Source organism: Lissotriton vulgaris, chromosome 1_1, assembly GCF_964263255.1.
Source record: "Lissotriton vulgaris chromosome 1_1, aLisVul1.2, whole genome shotgun sequence".
NCBI classification, from domain to species: Eukaryota; Metazoa; Chordata; class Amphibia; order Caudata; family Salamandridae; genus Lissotriton; species Lissotriton vulgaris.
In genome coordinates, this window is record NC_141685.1 from 862,118,580 (window position 1) to 862,143,765 (window position 25,186).

Here is a 25,186-nt window from a genome sequence, read left to right on the forward strand (position 1 = left end):
GCATTTGTGAGCTTGCCTCCTCTTGGAAGTCTTAGTGCCATCAAAAACGTCACCTGCAGCACCTGAACTCCTCTGCTGGGAGTTCTGACCAGCCACAAGGTGCCAATTCCAATTCTGGGGCCTTGGAGGCGGCTTTGCAGCAGAAAAAAGAGGAAAATCCACATGGCGACCTGCTGCGCATGTTTATCCCGCCGCAAGCTTGCAGAGTTGTCAAAAAACCAATGCATCACGTGCTGTGGCCGAAGGATCAATTCAGTGCCTGTTGGTGGCTGGGAGAATCAACCCAGTGCCTGTTTTACCGACGCTGCATCGACCCCAGACCATCCGAATTTTCTAAGCATTACATCTGTGTGCCAAGTCAACATCGATGCTGAGCGTCAGTAAGGAACCGAGGCTGTGTGTCTGGAGAAACGGCACATCACCTTCCCATGCAGTAAAAAAACGATGCATCACCTTCCAGCACAGTAAGAAACCATCACATCACCTCCTCTCACAGTAAGGAACAGACGCATCACCTCCCCAGCATAACAGTAAGGAACCAACACATCACCTCCTCTGGGAGCAAGGCATTGACGTATCACCTTGGCACCTCACCTTTCTTGCACCTGTTTTTGTCTTTTTTTTTACACATCCCAGGTACTTTGTGTTAAAAGTTATATTAACTGAGCTGTTTTAAACCTTTTAAAAGTAATAACTTGATTTGTGGATGTTGGATTTTTGTTGTTTTGTTCTTGTTTGGTTTAGCTAAAGATTGTTTTTTTCCCAAACTGATGTGTAGCCCATTTGTAGTGTTGTCACGGTGTTACTGTGTGTTTATGTACAAAAACTTTACACATTGAATATGAGATGAGCTTGAGTGCTCCTGCCAAGCTACCAAGGTGGTGAGCAGGGCTTATCTTGGGTGAGTAACCACTTTACTCCAACTAGAAGGAAGGGTCCCTACTTAGACAGGGTGCAACCCACTGCTAGCTAGTCACCACTATCTCTAACATGTTTGCAGAGATTGTTTTGTGTATACTGCTAATGAGCAACTAAGACAATCAATGGCTAACCATATCTTTTGATTTACCACTAAAATGGATGTCTGTCCTTGAGAAAAGCTGTCTGATAAGAACTGGACTCTCTTTAGAGGATGTTGTTGGATTGAAATTATAACTAGAATTACCTTTGGTATAAAGTTGCCATTAACCTCTATGTCTCTTGATGTCATGTGAGGTACAGAGAGGGGAATAATATCACTATATCGCTGAATTTCATGGACAACAGCATTGGTATAAGGCATGTTGGCCCGGTCATCCATTGTAGGATTCCTCTCTCTTCCGATCACCCGATCAATTTCTCCCTGGACTCTTCCTAGACAGAGAGAGAGCAGTAAGTAAAATAGGTGTCAACTTCAGTTGATATGCATAAAATGTTGTAAGTGAACAAAGTGACTGTAAACAGAGAATTCAATTTGAATACAAAACGTGAAATCCAATCTGTTGAGTCATTTGCCCCTGAATTATTTTGACGTTAGCTATATTTTAAAGAAACTTTGCTTTAGCTTATGCTTACTGGAGACTATAATTTTTCTTCTAAGATCCTGACACAATAAGAAAGTGTGGGTGCATGAGCGTGAATATAGAATTAATAAATATTTACATGTTATGTTAGTGTGCTGTGTTTCCATAAAGAAGAAGTTTAAAGTTGACATGGCAAGGTGTCAGATTTATTTACAATGTCATACACTGCACATTTTAACCATGCTTTATAATTTCTCTGTGCACTGAGAGTTAAAATGTCCTTCAGTATTTAATAGATTGTGTGTTTAAATTAATATAAGGAGACCACAAAACTAATATTGGGTCTAAGCCTGATTGCACATGCAATGTGGCTCTTAAAATGTTGCACTCTGCACCTCGTTCAGGTTTTTGTTCATACAGTGTTTTTCCTCTCTTCATTAAATAGTCAAAATGGGAAAACCGCATTTACAACGCTGCGTGAACTATGCACTGCCATTACAATGAATGCATCTTTCCATGCGTTCTGTATCATCATATCAGTCTCTGTTCCGAAGGAAATTGAAGACCTGGTTTTTCTCTCGTAACTAGCCTTATTGATCATTTTAGCCCACCCTTTCTGACCCTCCTATTCACATGTTTTCAGCGCCGGGACACCCCCGTTGGGGGTAGCTGAGCGCTATACAAATGTCAAAATAAATAAATAAATAAATATCGGTACAACGACACACCTTAGGGAAAGCGGCGTTGTACTTTACACTCCAACGCTTTCCCTACTGTTGCACAGACTGTAGTTGGAACAGTAAATTATACCACTACAAAGTACAGCGCTTCCCTAAGGCGTGTCGCTGTAATGATATGCATGGTAAAAGTATGCGTCGTAAAGGTGCAGCTTTCTCAATGCGAACAGTCACAACCTGCCACGACCGCCTGTGTTGTGAAATATCGCCGAGAGGCATTCTAACCCTACTGGAAGGTCTTTTCTTAGCAAAATCAACATAAGCCACCAAATAAACAAATGGTTCCAAGGAACAAGAAGATGTTTATGGGAGGATTTCCCACTAAGCACATGAATGTGCTCCCATAGACACAGAGAAGTAGACTTATATCACATGCACTTGACATAGAATTGTAGAAGGTGAAGCAGGCACCAGCTGACTGCAAAACTGGATCAGCTTGAGTAAAAGCCGTAAGGCCTGGCACCTGCACAGCCAATATGCATTTCAAGTGAGTCTTTGAAATGTATGTGTGTCTCAGAACTAGAGCATGGCATCCTCCTTCTTCCTTCATCGCAAGGTTTTCGAAGGACCAGCTGCCACTTGCAGAGATAGGAAAGATGATGAAGAGGTAGACCCCACAATAGCCAAGCTGTCCGGGGCATACCATGCTACTGCAGCAGAAAGCTTCAGTAGGCGCAGTGCAAACTGCTGTCCATGCACAGTGCCAAGTTGATCCACTTCTTAATTCTATACTTTGTCAGTCCACCAAACATACAGTGGGACAGGCACACAAGTGCCTTCTGTCAAGTGGACTATGAGAGGTTAGCACCTAGTAGTCCTCAACAAGGCATAATCGAATATTGCACCTCATCTGTGCCCTTTCTGTAGTGCGTTTGTCCTGCTCAAACCAAACTTGTCCAAGGAGCATATTTGAGGAAGAGCAACACAGTGACATCCTGCTCTCAACCGCTGCTTGTGTATTGACAATTTTTGTAACTGTATGACATGGAGTTACAGTCAATCTATTACCTTGAAGTCAATCCTTCATGACAGTCTCCCAAGCAACATCAGTGCTTGAGTCTTAGCTGGCCTTGCTTCTGAGATAGAACAGAAAGCCAGGGATATTTTACTCCAGGGATCTGGACTGCTGCTTGTGGGACCATTTTTTAAAAGCCCCAAAAGTTACTGAAACGCAGCAACATGTGTTGCTGCACAGTGGAAGGCCTTACGCAAAGGTTGACCTTCCATCATTATGTGTGTATTCCTGTATATGGGTGGTAAGCTACTACTAGTGAAGTCAAACCTTAGTTCAGATGTGTAAAAATGATGAACCAAATGTAGTACTGTCCCAAAATGTGCCACGTTGCACTGCATAGTACACCAATTCTTGCTGCATAATTTAGTCAACCCTGCCACATAATTTGGTATTTCCCAGTCACATAATTCCAGTGACCCTTTTAATAAGAGGCATGCTCCAGCGCCCACAGAAAAAGTACTGCCCATAACCCTATTTACCAATACCACTTTGCAGGTTTGTATTTTTTTTAGCCACTACTTGGATTTGATTTACAAAAAAAAAAAAAAAACCTCATACTCAATACAATGCAAGATGCAATGCAGTTGACAGAAAGGTTTGGCTGTTTGGAGGACACTGAGCCACCGCAAACCCATTTAAAAAGAAAAAAGTTCTCCCCTTCATTGCATTTGTATAGTGCTTGCTACCCCTCCTCATGGGTAATAAGAGCTATATATAAATGGAATTTCACAGCATAGAATATGTCATTTTCTGCCTGTGTTTTTTTTAGAAAACAGTCCTTCAAAGGATGACCGATTCAGTCCAAGGCCAAAGAATATCTATGAGGTACGTCGTACTCGGGGATCCTCATCACATTCTGCAGGGGGGTGCACTGTTTTTGTTACGCCACTGCCTATAAATAGATGCCTTTAAAAATGTTGTTAATTAAATGGTTTTGCCATATTTTAACTATGAGAACAAACTATACTTGAAACTAAATCAAATGATTAGATAAATTTGATAAATGCCCCTTGAGCTTGACTGTTAGAAACCTCATTTAGATACAGTTAGGGGGTGGAAAATGAAGAGGGTCTGATGGTCACAAGTTCATTCAGGTAGACTATTTGTAAGTTGTGACATAGCTTTTTGATCCATTATGTTATTTTTTTAACAGGAGAGATAGAGCCTTGATGGAAACTAAGATCACTTAGCCCTTTTGTTCCATGAATTACCAAAAGCAAATGTGGAACTTACTTTGAATGTCTGGGTAGAGCATCATGTACAACACCCCATGGCGTAGAGTTGTGGAAGTGGTCTCCGTTCCTGCTAAAAACATGTCACTCACTGTCATGAGGAGATTGAGCTCACTGAAACTGCTTTGGGGGTCACCTTTGACCTGGAAGGACATTAATAAAGAACAAAGTTCAATAAGAGTGTAGTGTTATTATAAACAATGATTTCCCTTATATGATGGAGAGAATAAGTAACGCGCAACAGCAAAAGAAGTGCCAATGTTATCAGTGCTGGAAAAAGTGACTACTGCTGAAACTTATTGCACAACAGTGTTCCTGTTGGAAAGCAAACAGAGCTGTCTGCCCTGCCCAACTCCATAAAATTTGAAAATCAATAAGCAAGTCCAAAGACCTTGTTGGTTGGGTCAAGATCACTAGGTTCGTACCCCGGTGATCATACAACAAACACAGGCACTTTTACAGCCTTGCAGTTTGGGACAACCAGGTTGCTTCTGGGGTCTGGCCTTAAGCAAATTGTGACACTCACAACAAAGTCAAAAGAACACATGCTGCACAGTCAGTAGCTCTTAGAGAAAAAAGGCTGATGTATATGTTCTTCTACAGATATTACGCATCCTAATTTTAATTTACTACTTCATTTTGTTATGCGGGATATATCTTGAAAAGAGAACAACCAGATTACAGATTTCGCCTTCCACCTGTGCCCTCTACTCACAGGCTCACCTCTTAGGCACCAATGCTATCATCATAATAGAGAGGGTGCTGCAAGCAGCCAACATTACACAAAGAGGCATATTTACAAAAACATGTTGGAGGGGGAACTTAGAAACACCATGCTCTGACATTTTTAAAATGCAGGGATGAGCCATATTTACAAAAATATGGTGCACCCTTGTGTCTTCCCTAGCGCTGGCTCTAAAAAAGCTGCCTAGCGCTAGCACAGGCACTCTTTGCCATGTTGCAAATGTGCCCGCTCTGCAGGAGGGATTGTTATGTGCAAGAAGAGACACCCTCCTGCACATAAACAATCAATAATGGTGTTTTGCCCTTTCTATGTGTGCTGCGGAATGCTGCACATGCAAAGACCAAAAACAAGGAGAAATTAATTATTTCTCCTGTTCTCGGTATTCTTAGACCTGGTATTGCTGGCCTAAGCTTATGGCGCTGCCCTAGCCTTGTAAATCTGGGGCAGCGTAAAAAAGCAATGGATGTTGCAATGGAACGCCCACTGCAACACCCACTGCACACTCCTTTGCCGCAGCAGACTGCAGCAGAAAAGGGCATATTTGCAAGGTGGCGTGAAGCCACGTTAAGTGACTTGGAGCCACCTTGTAAACATGTGAAATGGCACTAAGCCACTTGAGCCTCAGAAAAAAAGATGATCTTGCGGTGAAAGGACCTTGTAAATATACCCCAAAGTTTCTTATGAAAAAATTTATTTTCTGCAAAATATGACAGCCTCCCTGACTGTTTATGAGGGAGCCATTTTATTTGCCCATGCTGGCAGCTTGCTCTGTAGGGTCTCGAGATGCATAGTTGGAAGGTGTATCGATTGCGTCTGTCATGGTCTATTTGTTGCTCCCTACATTATCAAATGCTCCGTTGATAGTATTGAACCATGGGTGTGCCAGGGTGAGTGCCCCAAAGTAGATAATCAAAGGGGCCACAGAGCTGCAAATGGGAGGAAGAACAAGACTCTAATGATCAACCCTCAAGTTACACAGTGTGCAACAAAAATTGGGGGCTCATGCAAACGTATCAACTTTCTGGGTATACATCGGTTTAAAGTCAATGATTAAACTCAGGTCAGGCTGTATGTAGTATCCAGATGCAGATAAAAACTACCATCAAACAGTCCTATAGAGAATTGTTTGTTCACAAGTGTTTATGATAGCTCACATATAGTTAGATTTATATTGCAGAAAATGGTTTTATCATGGGAAAATCCAATACATAACACACAATATTACTGTATGAATATTGTATGGTAAGGATTAAATAAGCTAGTGTACTCAATATAAAAATGGGTGTCTCATGTGGGATCAGTGGTCTAGGGAGACCTGATAAAACACATTCAAGTTATTAAAATCAGGGCCCATGGCTAAACATGCTCATCTATGCTCATGAAGTTGTGATGTTTGCAAATGCTAATACTCATCAACCCTGGAGCGAGCCTAGAACTACCAAAAACAGGAAAAGCACAGCAAAATCTTGCATTTGCTAATGGTTAATGATTGATTTGAATGCTAAAGGGTATTGACAATGTTTACTCAAATAGAAGATTACAAAACCTTCCTGAAAAAAGAAGATAGTTGGTGCATCATTTGAAGTTGCTTAAATGTGTGTGAAAACCTAGGTGTCCAACACATGAGATAACAAAACAACACAACACAACAGCAACAACAGTATTCCAAGTACCTTCAAAGCAATGAGACATTGAATTGGAGTCTATTCTCCTACACAAGGGTGTAGTGAAGACATAGCAAACTCATTGTGCCAACCGGCACGCTAGGTATACAAAGCAGTGATGGATAGAATGCTTGAATTAATCTCAGCTACTGGTAATACCTTGGCCAAATCCCAATCCATCCATCCATGCCACCTCAGGTTTGATCTAGTAATATGCAAATCAGGCTTAACCCTGCTCAATGGGAACAGTTCAGCCTGACCTGCAAAACCAGGTCCTCTCTGAACTGAAACACAAGCATCCAAGGACCAGTTTCACCCTAGTTATTTGCTAATCAGTTAGGTACAGCTTGGTTCCAGTGACACAGTGTGCATGGGACCCCATATCTGGGCATACCCGTTCCACTTAGGATGACACAATTAGAATACAAAACAGTGATGGCTGGAATGCTTGAATTAACCTCTGCCACTAGAAATCACTCGGGCGGTATCCCAATCATCATTATTTTGTACATCAAGCCATCTAAGTCGCATCAGAAACAGGTCAAGACTGATATGCACATGGCTGGGTCTAAACTGGGGTGCCAAGGTGAGCAAAATAACTGGTGTGCTAACCTGAGCCATTGTGAGTGGTTAGACCTTTTGTAAGCAGCCTTCCATCACCTTTTGTGTTTTTTATGTACCGCCCTAAGTGGCATGGGTATGCCCAGATCTGAGACCCATGTTCACTGTATCACTGGAACCAAGCTGTACCTGACTGATGAGCCCATAACTATGGCAAAACCTTTCTTGGGTTGCTTGTGTTTTGATGTAGGGAGGACCTGGATTGGCAGTTCAGGCTGGACTGTTCTGATGAGGAACAGGTTCAAGACTGATTTGCTTATAGTTGGGTCCACATGGAGATGGCATGGTGAGCAAAGGAAGGATGGGTTGGAGTGCCACCCCAAGCTATTGCCCGAGGTTAGACTTATTGCAAACAGCCTCCCATTACCTTTCTTGTGTTTCAAGTACTGCCCTAAGTGGCATTTTTTATACCCAGTTGTGGGCCCCATGCTCGATGTGTCACTGGAATAAAGCTGTACCCAACTGATGAGCTCATAACTTGGGTGAAACTGGTCATGGGCTGCTTGTGTTCTGGTTCAGGGATTACTTAGGTTGTCAGTTCAAGCTGGACTGTTCCCATGAGGAACAAGGTCAAAACTGATTTGCAGATGTCTGGGTCCAAACTGAGGTGGCATGTTGAGCAAAAGAACAATGGTTTGCAGTGCTACACCAAGCTATTGCCAGTGGTTAGATGTATTGCAAGCAGCCTTCCATCACCTTTTGGGTGTAGGGCATACTGGGGCAATTGTCCAAGAGCTCACCAGGTTCTGAGGGGGCTACTAGGGTCCCTCGATACAGTGAACTAGCTAAATAATGGTATGGAGGACTGTCGCCAATGACCAAATGGAGCAAAATAATAAAGGGATGAAATTATTTCTCTTAATTAATACAATAAAAAACATGGCAGTATAGAATAAAGGTGGGTTCATCCTCTAGTAAAAAGCCAATTCATGTCTGGGTTCGTCCCTTACCTTTTCTACTTCCTCCAAAAAGGCATCAATAAAGTCCCTCTTCAAGTTTGGGTCCCAACTCTCCTTATGCTCTGCGATGATTCCCTTCAAGAAGTCAAAGAGATTTTCCTGAGCTCTGAACAATTTCTGCCCCACTCCAGGGACATGGACCAAGACAGGGATCACATTCGCCAACTGAAGGACACAATAAGAAGAGTGATTTAATATAGGGCACCTTCAGTGGACAGTGTTTTTTTCACTGCATTTTAATTACCAAGACAGTGGTTTTAATCACTGGTGAGTCAGTGCCTCCTCTGGGAGGAGAACATTAAAGGGAATTTCTCCATTTTGATGGACATTTCTGAAAGCAAAGAGTGGTTCTAATTATGAGACAGTAAAAAGGTCATATAGCTCCATGTATTTTTTTTTAGAATATCTTCTAGCTTGAATATAAATAATGCTGGAGTCAGGTTCTGATAAATGTGGAATTTGAGTTGTAGTCTGCAGTTTGTACCTGTGTTATGCTAGGTATACCTATTTTCTCTACCCAATCTTATGAAAAATAAATGCACAATCAATTCTTGCAAAGTACTGTGAAAATCTTAAACATTTGAGGATATTCTATCATCAGTCTCTAAAGATGAAAGCTAAATGCATCACCATCATTCAGGTAAGCCACTCTCAGCAAAATGATCCCTAGCTGTCTCTCAAAATCTGGACACCAGTCAGTTGGTTTGGGAGAATCATAAAGCCAGTAAGTAGCAAAATGTGGCTGATCATAATTGTGGATCTAATACTGAGTAAGGTTAGAAAGATGAATGATATGTAAATACATTCCAGAAAAAAAAATGATTCTCACATGGCAAAGTGGCCAGCATGTGAGTGACAGCCAAGAATTGCATGGAGCTGGCCAAAAGGATTTTTAAAGCATTGAAGTGGTCTACTGGTGGTGCGTAGCTGGTGCATTCAATATGTGAGGTTTATTTACATGAAAACTCAGGTTAAAATACTATGCAAAATCAACATAACAGAAAAAGTAGATGGTGAATAAAGGCAGTGATGGTGAGACTACAATCATGCTCAATGTGTGCATCAACTCCCCATACTAGTTCCCTATGTCATCTTCTAGCATATAAGCTCTTTTGAAAGCCCAGTCCTTCTCAGGTTTGATTTTGGAAAATGCCATGTGGTGGAACTTGTACTGTGAAAGTCTGATCCACATGGAGCACCTAGTATTTTGCAAAGCCCCCGTATCAATAGAGTACTGTAACCACAAAGCACAGCCATAATTAGTGTATTATGTGAGGCAGAAACATGAAAGGAAATATATACAACAAACGAATCAGATATTATCGTAGGTACTCATCATTTGTTTGTGTCCCCTCATGAGCACTAATTACAAATTCTATTCAAGCGCTGGCATGCTTAGATGTCAATATATTGATATCTGCCACTGATAGTGGGTTAAAAGTGCAAACATTAGGCATTTAAGTACACATGTTTTGAACTTATATTATCAGATATATATTTTTAGGTGCTGCAAAGTTTAGAAGTTTCTCAGAAACGCTAACTGCTGGTCAAGATGACAGAAGATAAGAGGGTAGCCCTGATAAAAATCACTTTGAGAAAGTCATACTCCATTTTGCAAAGGAGAGTATCCGAGGAGGGATTTTAAAAGGGGATAATAGTCTGACACTTAGGGGGTCATTAGGATTGCGGTTTTTCCGCATCCTCGGGGCCGGCGGAAGCCACCGCCGGCCCGAGGATGGGGAAAAACCGCAGCGGACTGACCAAGGACCCACCGCCACATTAGGATGGCTGGTGGGTCCTGGTTTCTGTCCGCAGCTTTTCCGCCGCGGTCGGCTTACAACCGCGGCGGAAAAGCTTTAATATGGTGACGGTGTCTTCCAGACACCGTCCACCATATTAGGATGGGCAGCACAATATGCTTTTTCGCGGCGGGTTTTCCGCCGTGGAAAAGCATACGGAACTTCACTGCGGGGGCCCGTTGCGGGCCCCCTAGGTGAAGGGGGGGTGGGGGTGCACATGGGGGGTACCTATGGTACCCCCCTGCATTTGCGTGCACAAAGCAGCAGGCACCACGCGGTGCCTGCCGCTTGGTGCACGCAAATGCTGTGCATGCTTTTTTAACATTGCGGCGGGTGCAGCTTCAAGCTGCACCCGCCGCAATGTTAAAGATTGAGGATGTGACCGCCACCCTGGCGGTCACATCCTAATCTGCACGGAGGGACCTCCGCAGCCCCTGCGGACGGTCCCTCCTACTCTATGGTGGCGGACGGACTCAGGTCCGTCCGCCATCATAATCGGCCCCTTATTTTTTTTTTTTATTTTTTTTTTATTGAACAAGACAGTAGGTATATATTGGTACATTTGATTTTTCGACTCTAAATAAGATTTTCATACAGTATACAAGAGACAGACCAAGCATATACATTATAGCTAACAAATAACTTAAGTCAATCTTAAAATGCTAGTGCAAAATGGAATAAGGAAAACAGTTAATCCAATGCGTCAAATTTCCTATTACATTGTACCCTTCTTTAAAGTACTAAAGCAGAATCATACAAAGTTAACCGAAATAAGCTGCTAATTTGTAGCTGCAAAAATACTAATTATATTAAAGTGCTTGTGCAAGAACATGGAGAATTAACAATATACGAAGAGGGCTAAGGAAGAAAAAACATTCGAGTTTCCACTCTAATTCCTTTAACCCTACTAATTTAAAATACAGAAATATCATATATAATAAAGATATAATCCTAAAGTGACAGTGCTAGAATATACATCGTTGTTACTGAATGATTCTTCATATACTAGTATATCAAAACCCATCAGATAAAGTAGCAAAGTTATTATTTGAATTATTAAAGTGCGAGTGCAATACAGTGCAAAATATCCGAATAAAGTGCAAAAAATGTGATAGCAGCTAATAAAAAGACAATGGTACAATATCAATTTCCTTTTATAGATTCCAACCTCTCAAAATATTTCCAATTCCTTTCAAATCTTTTTATCGCACCCACCCTACCTGCATAAGCTCTCTCAAATGAACATGTTCTTTTCATTTTATTGACCCATTTTAATTGACATGGGATTACCTCAGATTTCCAATTTTGTAAAATCATGGACCGTGCTACCATAGTAGAAATAAAAATAAAAGCCTCTTCTGTGCTATTTAACCTATCCCTATCTTTACAAATACCAAAAAGGGCCATTTCTGCTTCAGGTAGCAGTGTTTTCCCAGTTGCCAGTTCCATGTCATTAAAAATCCCCTTCCAAAAAGATTCTAACTTTGGACAAGAGAAAAAAACATGGTGCCAGCCACCCTGACCATTGGCTTTGCATCTAAAGCATTTATTCTCATAATCAGGGAATATTCTCTGCAAGGCCTCCGGGGTGTAATATGCCATCCAGCGAGAGAGAAAGGACATTCGTTTATAATTAGCTGCCCGGAGTGCTTTATGTCCTAGCTGACATATTACTTCCCAGTCTTTTTCTGAAAAAACGCACTGTGTCGTGAGGCTTATTTTGTCTAGATGTTTAAGAATTACCTGAGGAGGTCCTGGAGGGAGTAGCCTTTTATACCAGTATCCTATGCCCTTATGTTTTTCCCCATATAAAGCTGATAACAAGGCATTGAGTAAAGTGTCAGACCCCCCTAACTCTTTTCTTATCAGATAAACCAGTTGTAAATAGTCAAAAAACATAAGCCGCCTAGGATATGCTCTATCTACAACTGTTTGCCAGCTAATTACCTTATGTTGGGAAAATAAGTGTCTTATTTCACGAAACCCAGCTAAATCCCATTGTAGCAGATGATTATGAGATATCTTAAGTCCCATTTTACCACATTCTATTAATTTCAAAAAACTAGAACCATCTGAACCACATTTTTTATATAAAAGTCGTAATCTTGAGGAGTACACTAGTAGTGTCTTGTATCTTGTTTTCTTGGGCAGCTTTGCAGTTTTTAAAAAGAAAAAAATTTGAGAGCCTGCTTCCTCTAGCATCTTATCTAAAAAGAAATTGTCCCTTGACTGTCTGGTTCTTAGTAAACCTGCCACTATATCGAAGAGGGCTGCTTCATAGTATGTTTTAAAATGGGGGAGAGCCAGCCCACCTTGATTTACCGTAAGCTGTACCGCCGAGAGCTTAACTCTTGAAGTTTTTTTATTCCAAATAAATCTAGTCATCATAGAATCAAGATCCTTAAAAAAGGCCAAGTTGACTTTTATTGGAATATTACTAAAAAGAAATAAAACCAAAGGAAGTATGTTAATCTTTACCAGTGCAACTCTACCTATCAAAGTCAAGGGCAAGGAATCCCATTGTTCCAGCATGTTCTTAATTTTGTTCTTCATCTTAATATAGTTCAACCCAAAAAGATCTTGATAGTCTCTAGTCACGTAAATTCCTAGATATCTTATTGGATCCCGTTTTTCTGCTTGAGACTGAAGGTGTAATGGTAGAAAATCTAGATTGGAATTTAAAATAAGGACTTCCGTTTTCTTCTCATTGATTTTATATCCCCCAATCTTTTCGTAATCCTTAAGCTCTTTCATGAGATGTAAAATATTTTCTTTTTCCGGAGCTAAATACAGAACAATATCATCAGCAAATAATTTTAACTTTGACATTCCGCCAATAGGGGGTAATATTGCTGCATTGTTCCTTATTTTTATCATCATCGGTTCAATGAAAAAGGTAAAAAGCAGGGGAGATAAAGGACACCCTTGCCTAGTCCCACGATTTATTTTAATCTTCACTGCTTGCCTGGTGTTAACTATAACCTGAGCTTTTTAGGTGCTGCAAAGTTTAGAAGTTTCTCAGAAACGCTAACTGCTGGTCAAGATGACAGAAGATAAGAGGGTAGCCCTGATAAAAATCACTTTGAGAAAGTCATACTCCATTTTGCAAAGGAGAGTATCCGAGGAGGGATTTTAAAAGGGGATAATAGTCTGACACTTAGGGGGTCATTAGGATTGCGGTTTTTCCGCATCCTCGGGGCCGGCGGAAGCCACCGCCGGCCCGAGGATGGGGAAAAACCGCAGCGGACTGACCAAGGACCCACCGCCACATTAGGATGGCTGGTGGGTCCTGGTTTCTGTCCGCAGCTTTTCCGCCGCGGTCGGCTTACAACCGCGGCGGAAAAGCTTTAATATGGTGACGGTGTCTTCCAGACACCGTCCACCATATTAGGATGGGCAGCACAATATGCTTTTTCGCGGCGGGTTTTCCGCCGTGGAAAAGCATACGGAACTTCACTGCGGGGGCCCGTTGCGGGCCCCCTAGGTGAAGGGGGGGTGGGGGTGCACATGGGGGGTACCTATGGTACCCCCCTGCATTTGCGTGCACAAAGCAGCAGGCACCGCGCGGTGCCTGCCGCTTGGTGCACGCAAATGCTGTGCATGCTTTTTTAACATTGCGGCGGGTGCAGCTTCAAGCTGCACCCGCCGCAATGTTAAAGATTGAGGATGTGACCGCCACCCTGGCGGTCACATCCTAATCTGCACGGAGGGACCTCCGCAGCCCCTGCGGACGGTCCCTCCTACTCTATGGTGGCGGACGGACTCAGGTCCGTCCGCCATCATAATCGGCCCCTTATTTTTTTTGTATTTTTTTTTTTTATTGAACAAGACAGTAGGTATATATTGGTACATTTGATTTTTCGACTCTAAATAAGATTTTCATACAGTATACAAGAGACAGACCAAGCATATACATTATAGCTAACAAATAACTTAAGTCAATCTTAAAATGCTAGTGCAAAATGGAATAAGGAAAACAGTTAATCCAATGCGTCAAATTTCCTATTACATTGTACCCTTCTTTAAAGTACTAAAGCAGAATCATACAAAGTTAACCGAAATAAGCTGCTAATTTGTAGCTGCAAAAATACTAATTATATTAAAGTGCTTGTGCAAGAACATGGAGAATTAACAATATACGAAGAGGGCTAAGGAAGAAAAAACATTCGAGTTTCCACTCTAATTCCTTTAACCCTACTAATTTAAAATACAGAAACATCATATATAATAAAGATATAATCCTAAAGTGACAGTGCTAGAATATACATTGTTGTTACTGAATGATTCTTCATATACTAGTATATCAAAACCCATCAGATAAAGTAGCAAAGTTATTATTTGAATTATTAAAGTGCGAGTGCAATACAGTGCAAAATATCCGAATAAAGTGCAAAAAATGTGATAGCAGCTAATAAAAAGACAATGGTACAATATCAATTTCCTATTATAGATTCCAACCTCTCAAAATATTTCCAATTCCTTTCAAATCTTTTGATCGCACCCACCCTACCTGCATAAGCTCTCTCAAATGAACATGTTCTTTTCATTTTATTGACCCATTTTAATTGACATGGGATTACCTCAGATTTCCAATTTTGTAAAATCATGGACCGTGCTACCATAGTAGAAATAAAAATAAAAGCCTCTTCTGTGCTATTTAACCTATCCCTATCTTTACAAATACCAAAAAGGGCCATTTCTGCTTCAGGTAGCAGTGTTTTCCCAGTTGCCAGTTCCATGTCATTAAAAATCCCCTTCCAAAAAGATTCTAACTTTGGACAAGAGAAAAAAACATGGTGCCAGCCACCCTGACCATTGGCTTTGCATCTAAAGCATGTATTCTCATAATCAGGGAATATTCTCTGCAAGGCCTCCGGGGTGTAATATGCCATCCAGCGAGAGAGAAAGGACATTCGTTTATAATTAGCTGCCCGGAGTGCTTTATGTCCTAGCTGACATATTACTTCCCAGTCTTTTTCTGAAAAAACGCACTGTGTCGTGAGGCTTATTTTGTCTAGATGTTTAAGAATTACCTGAGGAGGTCCTGGAGGGAGTAGCCTTTTATACCAGTATCCTATGCCCTTATGTTTTTCCCCATATAAAGCTGATAACAAGGCATTGAGTAAAGTGTCAGACCCCCCTAACTCTTTTCTTATCAGATAAACCAGTTGTAAATAGTCAAAAAACATAAGCCGCCTAGGATATGCTCTATCTACAACTGTTTGCCAGCTAATTACCTTATGTTGGGAAAATAAGTGTCTTATTTCACGAAACCCAGCTAAATCCCATTGTAGCAGATGATTATGAGATATCTTAAGTCCCATTTTACCACATTCTATTAATTTCAAAAAACTAGAACCATCTGAACCACATTTTTTATATAAAAGTCGTAATCTTGAGGAGTACACTAGTAGTGTCTTGTATCTTGTTTTCTTGGGCAGCTTTGCAGTTTTTAAAAAGAAAAAAATTTGAGAGCCTGCTTCCTCTAGCATCTTATCTAAAAAGAAATTGTCCCTTGACTGTCTGGTTCTTAGTAAACCTGCCACTATATCGAAGAGGGCTGCTTCATAGTATGTTTTAAAATGGGGGAGAGCCAGCCCACCTTGATTTACCGTAAGCTGTACCGCCGAGAGCTTAACTCTTGAAGTTTTTTTATTCCAAATAAATCTAGTCATCATAGAATCAAGATCCTTAAAAAAGGCCAAGTTGACTTTTATTGGAATATTACTAAAAAGAAATAAAACCAAAGGAAGTATGTTAATCTTTACCAGTGCAACTCTACCTATCAAAGTCAAGGGCAAGGAATCCCATTGTTCCAGCATGTTCTTAATTTTGTTCTTCATCTTAATATAGTTCAACCCAAAAAGATCTTGATAGTCTCTAGTCACGTAAATTCCTAGATATCTTATTGGATCCCGTTTTTCTGCTTGAGACTGAAGGTGTAATGGTAGAAAATCTAGATTGGAATTTAAAATAAGGACTTCCGTTTTCTTCTCATTGATTTTATATCCCCCAATCTTTTCGTAATCCTTAAGCTCTTTCATGAGATGTAAAATATTTTCTTTTTCCGGAGCTAAATACAGAACAATATCATCAGCAAATAATTTTAACTTTGACATTCCGCCAATAGGGGGTAATATTGCTGCATTGTTCCTTATTTTTATCACCATCGGTTCAATGAAAAAGGTAAAAAGCAGGGGAGATAAAGGACACCCTTGCCTAGTCCCACGATTTATTTTAATCTTTACTGCTTGCCTGGTGTTAACTATAACCTGAGCTGATGCCCCTTCATAAATGTTCTGTAGCATACTAATAATCGGGGCCGGGAATCCAAAACAACCCAAGGAAAAAAATAACGCTGACCAGTTAACTAAATCAAATGCTTTTTCTGCATCGATCATTAAGATACATGCAGAAGTTGAATTAATATTAAAAACATCCAAGGCTTGTATCAAATATTCTGTGTTTGATGCCATTGATCTACCGGCTATAAACCCTGTCTGATCTTGATGGATTACTTCCTGTGCTGCATACACAAATCTTTGGGCCCAGATTTTCATAAAAACCTTATAGTCCGAATTCAGTAAACTGATTGGTCTATAAGAATTTACCTCCTCGGGATTCTTATCTTTTTTGACAAAGCTGATAATTGTAGATTCTTTAAACTCAGAGGGAACCTTACCACCTCTTCTGATATAGTTAAATACATTTTTCAAGGGACCCACCAGTTCCTTTAAAAATACCTTATAAAATTCAATCGGGAACCCGTCCACGCCTGATACTTTTGCTCCTGCTGTTCTTTTTATACTGTTTTGAATTTCCAGTAAGCTTATTTCACTGCATAATTGATTCCTCCTACAATCGGAGATTTTGGGAATATCTAAACTTTCGAAATATTCCTTGATCAATGTTCCCTCTACCTGAATATCTGTGGAGTATATTCTCTCATAATGATCAAGGAAAACTTTCGCAATTCCCTCACTCCTGGTCTCTATTCCACCCAGAGGATCATGAATTTTTAGAATGATGGAAGATTCTTGCTTTTTTCTGATTGAATTAGCCAAAAGTTTTCCCATCAGTTGACTATCCTCATAGAGCCTTTGCTGAAAGGCCTTCGAGCTATTTATCTCTTCCAGGGTGAAGAAATCCCTAAGCAATGATTTTGCTTCTTCCCATTTATTGGGCATTCGATTAAGTTTTAAAGCGTATTCCTTCTCAGCGGCACTTTGAAGGACGGCAATTTGTTCCTTACGCGCATTTGCCTTGTTGCAGGAAAATGCTATCATTTGCCCTCGGGCTGCTGCTTTAAATGCTCCCCATATAGAGAAAGGCTCCGCTGAATCTTTGTTGACTAAAAAAAATTCTTTCATCCATTCTTTAAAGCCCTCCACCCATTCCGAGTTCTGTAAAAGGGTGCGATCCATCTGCCACCTGGGGCGTTCCCTTTTTGAACCTTCTAACATCAGTTCCACTTCAATCCTCCCATGGTCTGAAAAAGGGTTGCAACCTATCAATGCATTGCCAATTTGAAGAGACCTGGAAGTTAAAAAAAAAATCTATTCTAGAGGCAGTGTGAAATCTATAAGAATAGCAAGTGTAGGACTCTGTATTGGGATTTAGGGAGCGCCATGAATCCCGCAGTTGGTATTCCGTCGTTAAAGCTTCCAACACCCCCTTTGTTTTTGGTTTTAGCTGCTTCTTGTTTTTATTAGAAGTATCCCTTTTCAAATCTTGAATATAATTAAAATCACCTCCCAACACAATTTGTCCTGGAGTGCCCCTCAAGATTTCGCTAATTTCCATCAGGGCTGAAATGTCATCGAATATTGGGCCATAGTAATTTACAAAGTTTAATACTTTCCCTAACAGTTTTACTACTACCCAGAGCCATCTGCCTTTAGAGTCTCTTTGCACCTGCATGACTTCCCATGGTAGATTCCTTGCAAAATAGATAGCAACCCCCCTCTGGGCAACCCCAGCTGAGGAGAAAAACCCATACGAGAAGTATCTTGGCAAAAACAAATTTGGAGAATTGGTCTTCAAGTGTGTTTCCTGTAAGAAAACCACCTGGGGATTCATGGCCATTGCCCATTTCAAAAGTGAACCGTATTTCTGTTTATTCAATAGCCCATTAGCATTAATGGACAGGATTTTGTCTGACACTTATTTGATGATGTAATGACCTGTTAGGTCCCCTTGTTGTTTGTCCAAAGAAAGAGTGTCACCTTCTAGTAGCCAACAGGCTGTACTTCACAGACTAGTATATGTGAAAGGTGTCACTTGTCTGATTATGAGGGTCTCAGGGGAGGTGAAAACCACAAAGGGTAAAAAATTCTCACTGCCAATCCTGTAGCTTTTGATAGGAAATGAAGAAAAATTTCTGAAGCAAGCAGAAAGGCACCAAACTTATCCTAAAATCAGGGAGACGAAAAGAGACAGGTGAAATCCAGAGGTAGAATCCAGAATATTATCCAAACGTCTAGAAGCAAAACTCAGGGGCCAATTCAAATGAGAGGCAAAGACCTACATGTAAAATCAGGGAACAAATGTATCTTCAGCTCTTGATTGCTTCCTTTATCAATACTTCAAAAAGAAACAAACATCACAAGAAAATATTCTGCCACATTTTGGACTGAGAAATATGTAGTGCATGGGGAAAGTTTTTAGAGTGGATGATGTTACTAAGGTCTCTGGTAGGCACTGCAAATGAACACAAATTGTCTAAGTTTCTCCTAATAGGCGACCCAACACCTTAAGGCTGATATCATGAAAAACTGCAAAAAAACAAGACTACCACTCTAAACCGACTTTGAAACTTAAGTAGAATACCAATCTGAAAACATAAACCACCTCTATGTACAACTAATTAACTGATCACACGCCATCACCATGTCACACCTAATCAATTAACTATGAACCCAAAAATCTCCCTCCACCTAGCCTTCCCTTTATAAACCTCAATCTCTAAAAATGCAAAAAAGACAAAAAGCTACCATTCACAAAGAACATTCAGCTGCTTGAACTGCTGACCTATTGAAGAGATTACAATTTGGAATGACCAAAAATTGCCACCTCTTCATTGCCCATGACCTAGAGCCTTCGTACCAGATAGTGGATCCAAATGTCATTGCTGCCAAACAGGAAATTTCAGCGGGCAGAAATTTAACATAATAACCAAGCTCTTGTGTTGTAGAAAACTAACAACCATATCACTGTGCACCCTTTGATGCTACACACTACCTATCCCAATAGCATGAATCTTTGTACCACAAATTATTTGATAGGCATAACCACACCCATAATCAATATTCGTACTAACCTTATGCCAATACGATACCCACTCAAGCCTACATTGCTCAATAAAACCAATATATTCAGTAGTGCTGGACAAAGCACTCCTTCAAAGCAAAATATTGTCATAATTACAAAATGAAAGAATATTCACCCAACTATAAGTCGGCATCATTTGAACTGAACCATTGCTCTTTATAAGCAATTTGCTTAGTGAACTGAGACATAAAACCTTCTAAAGCCTCACAAGCTAAACTCGCCAAAGACACACCAGTATGAGCCAGTGAGGAAACAGATGGCATTGGAGATAAAAGCTGAATGTCCGGACACAGACCACTTAGCTAAAGTCTACTACATGTCTGGATGTCTCGATTAGCATAGGGACAAAGGAGCACATGGTCAAAGCCACACTATTTAACACCAAATCAGTGCCAAACACACTTTTCAATTGCCATAAGACTATGTGAATAAATGTGAATTTGCTTTCTAGGTGAGATATTAGTAAAAAAAAAGCTGTTCTTTTGCATTAGTTAATCCCGATTCATGAAATTATTACTCATTTTACAGTGATAGAGTTGAAAAACAATGGTTTATGTTTAAAGAGGGGGCACTACACATGGTGAATCTTAACTTCAAGAGAATGGTGAATATCACCTGTATTGCCATAAGAAACAATTTCTTACACTCACAATCTTTAGGTTTTTTCCTTTCCTGTCAACAGTGAAATAAAGACTATTCAAGTTAGCAGTCTTTGTGATATAAAAGGCTAATCTCAATTTAGTGAAATACTGGTTGAAAGAGGCTGTAAGCCTCCTGGGGTCACTGAAATTCTTCCTATAGTTGGAGCATATAATAGTAAAGACATGTAAGGTTCATTGTCCTTGTTGTCTGTGCCTTATGCCATTCTGCACTCTAATTCAACATTTTGAAGGGCGGGTATGCTTTCATGCACTTGATCCTTGTGTCACAAGTGTACCAGCAAGTACTCTACATGTGTTTTGTTGTTGATCACAAACAGAGTACTACACTTTTCTGCAGTGGAGTGGTCTACCAAACACAGGGTTAGTGATATGTTTATGTTGATGGCCAAGTATGAATGTAATAAACACCATAAAGAGAAATATGCAGCCCTGGTGTTGGCCTCAATCCACCGTTAACTGGAGGAGGTTTCTCTTATCTAGTAAATGTTCATAGGATACAACACAGATGTATACTACTAAGGTTACGCACCAACTTGATTTCTCTGACGTTAGGTTACCTGGAAAAAATATATAATCATGCCCACTTAAGTGCGTGCCCTTGCGACAACCTATCACCTCAAACAGAATTGCATACATTTCTATTTTGCAGCCTATGCGAGAAGGAAAGGAACATCCACCTTAACCCAATGTTAAAGAAAATTAATTTTAAGCAGTGCTGTGTAGCATTATATTTTTTTAAAACACTCCCTGACCCTCTGGTTTGTTATTCAGTTGTGTGATTCCTGTGAGCTTGCAGGAGGAAGAGGAAAGGGATAGTCTGTAGGATACTGAGTCTGTAAAAATAATAATTCAAGCACACCAAGCATATACATGAAATGGATTTTTTTCCTTTTAATATTTCCTATGTATTTTCGTCTTTATCCTAGAATTGTGATGATATATTTGTATTTTTTAAAGATAGAAATTTGAAATAATTCGAATGACTTATTTATGTGTGCTTTTACGATCATTTTATCATGATCGAATAAAGACGAATTGATTGATTGATTGAGCGGTCTACCCAAAGTAGAACCTCTTTTAACATAGATGTCTCATGTCATCAATATTGGAAATGGGTTTATGCACCACTTTAAAAATGAAGGCTTTACTTTAAATGAATAATGCATTTTTTTCTGAGGGCTAACAAAGGTTTTTTGATGCATTGCTTCAGGGCTTGATTTAGAGTTTTGGGAGGGATACTCCATTATAAATGAGAAGAATACTCCATCCTCCTCGTTACAAATGCATTCGAATACAATAAGGCAGACTGCCACAGAATAGGGTTTATTTGTGATAAATTTACTTGGCTTTATCCATACTCAGCAAATGGTAAATGGTTCTATGTAAGACTCAGATTTCAATTTTTACAGATAAACACAAACAGAAGACCATATATTTTCCTGTCTGTTTTTACTTTGAAATATGGATAAATATGTGCAGTAGGTTTACTTTTAGATGCTTTTCACTACTGTCAATCATGAGTGTTAGGTCAATAACTGTGCAGGTAGACAGGTAGGGGAGCTACAAATATTAAAATGCTTTTTCTTTGGAGATTAAATAACTGCAGCAATGCAAATGTTAAAGCTGTTTTACAATATGAATGGTTTCAAATGAAAGTATTGTACTGTAAATGGCTAAAATCCATTGGACATTCAAACATGAGGAATCATTTTTGGGTTAAATAAATGTGGAACTATAGCTATTGCAGCTTTATTTTTTACACTAAGCACACAATAAATATGGATAAAAAGATTAAAGGAGCACTAAAATAAATATGAACAAATACAGTCACAAATGTAAAAGAAAATAAATGCTATAAAAGCAGGAGCTCTTGTTATCTGTCAAATTATGGACCAGTAAAAGTTCTGCAACAAACAATATACATCCCAAATACGAGACAGGCAGAGTGAAAATACCTCATTGAATTCAGCTCCAACTGATATCAAGTGGGTTGGTTTTGCTGCACACAATGTTTCTGGGCATGTGTATTATACACTGTAAAATTGCATGAGGTTTTGGCTATAGCATAAGCCAAGCCACACTCCCTGTCTTTTCTGACAAGGGTGTGCATACAATGCTCCCACTTCCAGAAAACGTCCTCCCCTTTCCTCCTCTGCTCTCCTGCCTCAACTCAACTCTTACCCCTCACCCCACCCACAGGCCTGTGCATATATTTACTACCTGCACCACGGGCAGACTGGAAACTGAAACCAGACCTGGCAATCAGCTCGGCCAGCCCCCAAGGAGCAGGGGGGTGCAAGTGGGAAGCACCACTCCCGCTTTTGTAGAACTATTGCAAAACCAGCCCCCACCCTTCCTGCCCACTAGAGAAATGCCTGGTGCCCGCTACAGCCAGTTCAGCCCTGAACTGCACATACAGCAGTTTTCCTACACAAAATTGTCAAGGTACATACATAGGGAGTACAGATAGTGCAAGTTGATATTTTGAAGTCATTACTTTGGTACAATATCTGTTAAATTAATGTTCGAAAAAACTGCAGTTATGGCGTGGAAAGATACTTGTTTATGAAAACTATGAATTACACTAGATACTAATGGACTGAAAGCTTACCAGATCTCAAGCTTTTTGTACACATATCATCTAGAAATTATGTACTCAGCAAAAATAGGATATCTCATAATGTAAACAATTCAATTTTTTAAGATGGAAGTGTATGAATCTATAATGCTATGTTTTTCAATTGATGGCATTTCTAGCACCCCTTGTGGCAGTCCTGAATACAGTTAAAGTAAAATTGTCCTAAAAAAACCCTTTCTGAGTAACAAAAATGGCCCGAATACCTGAAGAAAGAGAAGGACAATGGGAATGTAATATGGTAGATTTGGATGGCCGCTGTAAAGCATCTGGTCCAGTTTTTAAAGTGCTTGCTTGACTTTTCTACAAATTCATCATTGTATGATGTTACAATCGATCCCTACTAACATAAGTATTTTCTTCGTGAAATATCTCACAGGTGCTTCCTCAAATTCTCCTTAAAAGATAGTTGATTTCAATAACATAGCTTGTTCTATGAGTAGTTGTGTCTCATTCCCAGCTTAGTTGTGAGGCACTGCTGAATTTACAGGAGTAAGATAGTCACAGAACATTATTTCTCAATCAGGAACTATGCTTTTTATTTATGACAGAAGATCTTTCTGGACAAGTCCCAGAATTTTCCAAATTCCCGTATATTGAGCTGTGAGGAAATGCCTGTTTTTGCACAATCATCCCCAAGGTTGTAGACGCATGCTGCTGGCTTTTTGACTCCGAGAGTGCACATAGGCTGGATAACTAGATTTAGTGCCAGTGCTCTGACCCTTAAACAGTAAATGTCTGATTGGCTCACCCACTATTAGCATAAGTTACCTTACTTTCACATCCCTGTTTTAAGGTACTAGGGGTCCCCAGGGCCTGTACGTTAAAGAGCCCCACCTGGACTGCAGCACTTATTATGCCACTACAAGTGTGAAAAAGCAAATCAAGACTTCAAGCCTGCCATTGCTCCCTGGCAGAGCAGTTTCCAAACTGCTAACTAGACTTTGATATTTAAACTAATGACAGTGTCCAGACCTTCCTTTTCAATCTTTATAAGTCACACATAATGCAGACACATTAAGCCTAAGGAAGGGTGCTGCATATTAAGAAGTAGGACATGTGTTTTTATATGTCTCAAATGTAAAAACCCAACATTTGAATTTTTGCTGTAGAAGGGCAGGTAGCCCCAAAGGCGAGAACAGGGTTACATGCTGACAACTCCGTTCTCTTAACCTCTGAACGGGCCAACAAGAGTTGATACTTCACAGTATCAAAATAATATTTACATTAAACCCATTTTGATAGGCACGTCTAGTTTATTGTAAAAGTAAATGGCAACTTTAGAAAGTTGCTACTCTATTACCCAGGTTTCCCAGTGACCGTTTATGGTTGATGTCCCCAAAACAGCCTCTACCCCAATGGAGGGAGTTGTGAACAACTCTCACCGAGGAACACAAAGGGTCTGCTTTGGACGAAGTGTTACCTCTCCCTGATAGAAAGCCCAAATGTGGTGTGAGCCCAAAAGACAAGCTTCAAACAGGAGGCTGACTTTGAAGGGTAATGGTAGACACAAACAAGAGAAGCTGCTGTCCATTCTCATGGACAGATTGGCATCTGGGAGAGCGAGGAAGAAACAGTTACCAAACTAATTTTCCTTTGGGGGTGTACTCCCCAGGTAACCTCTAGTGTGGCTACCAAGCTCCACAAATCAAGAGAAGGGTTCTGCCATATTGTGAGATCATTGCATTCTGGTATGCCAACATGCCTCACTTTGCAGGAAGCTGTCATCAGGTTGGAGGGGACCCAGTAACCCATTGGCTAATAGTCACTGCCTCCCAAGGGCACATTATGGGCATAGAAGTGGCTCCCAGACCTCAGATTGCATCTACATTGGAGAGAGAAATGAAGAAGCACTGCCTTACTGTTCCCTGAATTGGCAAAGAGAGGCTGCACCAGAGACTGGACTGCAGCTTCTGACCCGTTTGCTAGCAAAGAGAGGCCTGTGCATGTGGTGCCCTGCTTGAGGAAACATCATCCCTGAGCCCCAGACAGTAGGCCCGACTTCAAGAGCCATTTAGCTGACATCCTTTTACAGATACAGGGCCACAAAAGCTGAAGAAGCCTGCCTTGGTGAGTTGGTACCTACAATTGATTGACTGCCATGGACTGCCAAAGAGCAGCCTGAAAGATGGAGTCTTGATGCTTAAAAGTTGCACCAGGGTCTGCTGGTTCCAGGAGAGTGCATTTTTGTAATTCAAGCCAGACACTAGTCTGAGTTAAAGGAAGAAACTGGTTTTGCTGTAACCAGAGCCCAGAAGACCAGTTTCATCTGTTTTTAGCAGGAC

The 25,186-nt window shown here is 40.4% G+C and overlaps 1 protein-coding gene across 1 annotated transcript in view; it reads right to left on the reverse strand.

Annotated features, from left to right (window-relative positions):
* LOC147748032 (cytochrome P450 2D15-like) overlaps nt 1–25,186 on the reverse strand; it is a 252,763-nt gene that overhangs the window by 114,165 nt on the left and 113,412 nt on the right. The window contains exons 5-7 of the mRNA XM_086958052.1: nt 8,467–8,640; nt 4,488–4,629; nt 1,166–1,353 (exon numbers count right to left, since the gene is read on the reverse strand). Of these exons, the coding sequence (XP_086814178.1) occupies nt 1,166–1,353; nt 4,488–4,629; nt 8,467–8,640 (504 nt within the window). The remainder of the gene's footprint in view (nt 1–1,165; nt 1,354–4,487; nt 4,630–8,466; nt 8,641–25,186) is intronic.